Here is a 1,797-nt window from a genome sequence, read left to right on the forward strand (position 1 = left end):
TTTTTTTTTTTTTTTGTGTGTCAGGGTCACTCCAGTAATTTGCACCAACTGATGTCGGCCAACATCCAAATCATTCGAGGCAGCGGTCCCACGTTGCAGATCGGGACCCCTGCCGTGCCGCCGCAGACCTTCACGTCACATCTACCACGAGGTACCGTGCATGCTAATTTGACAGCCACATATGCTTTCAACGCAATCCGGAGGGAGGAATTAGTGTTAGATTGAACGCCCCCGTCCTAGCATTGTCATACCCTGACACGCACATTTCGACAGAGGTAGCTGCTCTATTTTCCATGGCTCGAGTAATTGAATCCTCCACACCAAAGTACCCTGTTTACAAACATGAAATGGGTTATGTCAGGGCTCTCCAACCCTTAATTTCCTTTGCACTTCTTTTACACAGTGAAAATGCTGGAATGGATTTTTAGAAACATGAACGGAGGAACATTTATTTAGATTGCAAATTCCATTTTGTATCTTTTCCTCCATAGGCGCAGCTGCAGCCGCTGTCATGTCCAGCTCCAAAACGGTCCTCCGACCGGCCACCGGAGCAGGGGCGGGCCCAGGCCAGCCCACCGTGCAGCACATCATCCACCAGACTATTCAGGTACTGCGTTGTGCACCAATAACATCTTTTTGTGTATACGTGTGTATATAACACGTCTTTCACTTTGCCTCCACAGTCTCGCCCGGCTGTGACGACATCCACGTCTGTGCTTCCCACCGTGGTGGCACCCATTTCAGCCACGAGGACCCAGTCTCCCGTCATCAGTCCCACCGCCACGCACTCTGCAGAAGTGGCTCACGGGTAAGATGACACCGCCGCCTGTCCTCATTTGCGAACGTGCGGTCACCTTCTGTCAACATTCAAGTTGCTCTTCCAGGCGTCCCGGCCTGACCATTCACACGCCGCCGGCCAGCATCAGCATCCAGAGGCCTCAGACGTCACGTGACACGGCCACGCGCATCACGCTGCCGTCGCACCCGGCCATCGGCGCTCAGAAACCTCAGCCGCCGCACACCATGGCGCAGGTTACTCGCCTCCATGACAAATGAAATAGTTTTTCATTTCTGAGACAGAAAATGTGAAGGCTCTGTTCTGACCTCACAGAAGCCCATCTTCAGTACCGTCACACCAGTCGCCGCGGCCACCGTGGCGCCCATCGTTGCCACCAACACGGTGCCCTCGACCACCTCTATAGGTACAGATTCAAAATCACAAGAAAGACACAACTGCCAAAAAGTTTTGGGATGTTGGGCTTTTCAGGTGAAATTTCCCAATAATGCAAAAACCGTGTGTGCGCGTTGGCGTTCAGGTTCCATGCCGCACACCCAAATGAGCAGCAACACTATTGTCACCATGACGATGGCCTCCCACTCATCGCATGCCACCGCCGTCACTACCTCCGCCATCCCCGTCGGTGAGTTGGGTCTCCCTGGTTATTTTGGCATTCCCACTTTCCCTCACTTTCACCTCACCTCGGTGTCGCCCGCAGCCAAAGTGGTGCCTCAACCCATCGCCCACTCGTCATCTCGCGTACAGCCCGACTACCCCGGGGAGAGGGCCAACCTCATCCCCATCCAGGGCCATCGCTCCTCGCCCAACCCTGTCACCATGGAGCCCAGAAGTGACAACAGGTGAACTAAACTGTCAGACTTTTGGCGAAACATCATCTTTGCTATATTGGGGCAAAGTATCACCCGCGGGTCACAACATTGATCAACTAAAGATTAAATAAATAAAACAAATAAGTCACTGCCGTGGGTGTTTATACCTGTCAACTGGTATCCAAACGT

General features: G+C 52.8%; 1 protein-coding gene across 1 annotated transcript; it reads left to right on the forward strand.

Annotated features, from left to right (window-relative positions):
• The first annotated feature begins 27 nt into the window (after positions 1-27).
• LOC109509706 (histone deacetylase complex subunit SAP130-like) lies at positions 28-1,662 on the forward strand. Its single transcript, XM_019859527.1, has 7 exons — positions 28-151; positions 492-607; positions 684-808; positions 885-1,032; positions 1,112-1,202; positions 1,317-1,421; positions 1,497-1,662. The coding sequence occupies exons 1-7, from the start codon at positions 52-54 to the stop codon at positions 1,640-1,642; spliced, it is 831 nt and encodes a 276-aa protein (XP_019715086.1). The 5' UTR covers positions 28-51; the 3' UTR covers positions 1,643-1,662.
• The last annotated feature ends 135 nt before the right edge of the window (positions 1,663-1,797 follow it).

This window comes from Hippocampus comes, unplaced genomic scaffold (assembly GCF_001891065.2).
Source record: "Hippocampus comes isolate QL1 unplaced genomic scaffold, H_comes_QL1_v1.1 C17012051, whole genome shotgun sequence".
NCBI lineage: Eukaryota > Metazoa > Chordata > Actinopteri > Syngnathiformes > Syngnathidae > Hippocampus > Hippocampus comes.

Coding starts and splice junctions, on each gene's coding strand:
- LOC109509706 (XM_019859527.1), top strand. CDS start 52: ATGTCGGCCAACATCCAAATCATTCGAGGCAGCGGTCCCACGTTGCAG. Junction 152..491: donor CACGTCACATCTACCACGAG/GTACCGTGCATG, acceptor TTTCCTCCATAG/GCGCAGCTGCAGCCGCTGTC. Junction 608..683: donor TCATCCACCAGACTATTCAG/GTACTGCGTTGT, acceptor TTGCCTCCACAG/TCTCGCCCGGCTGTGACGAC.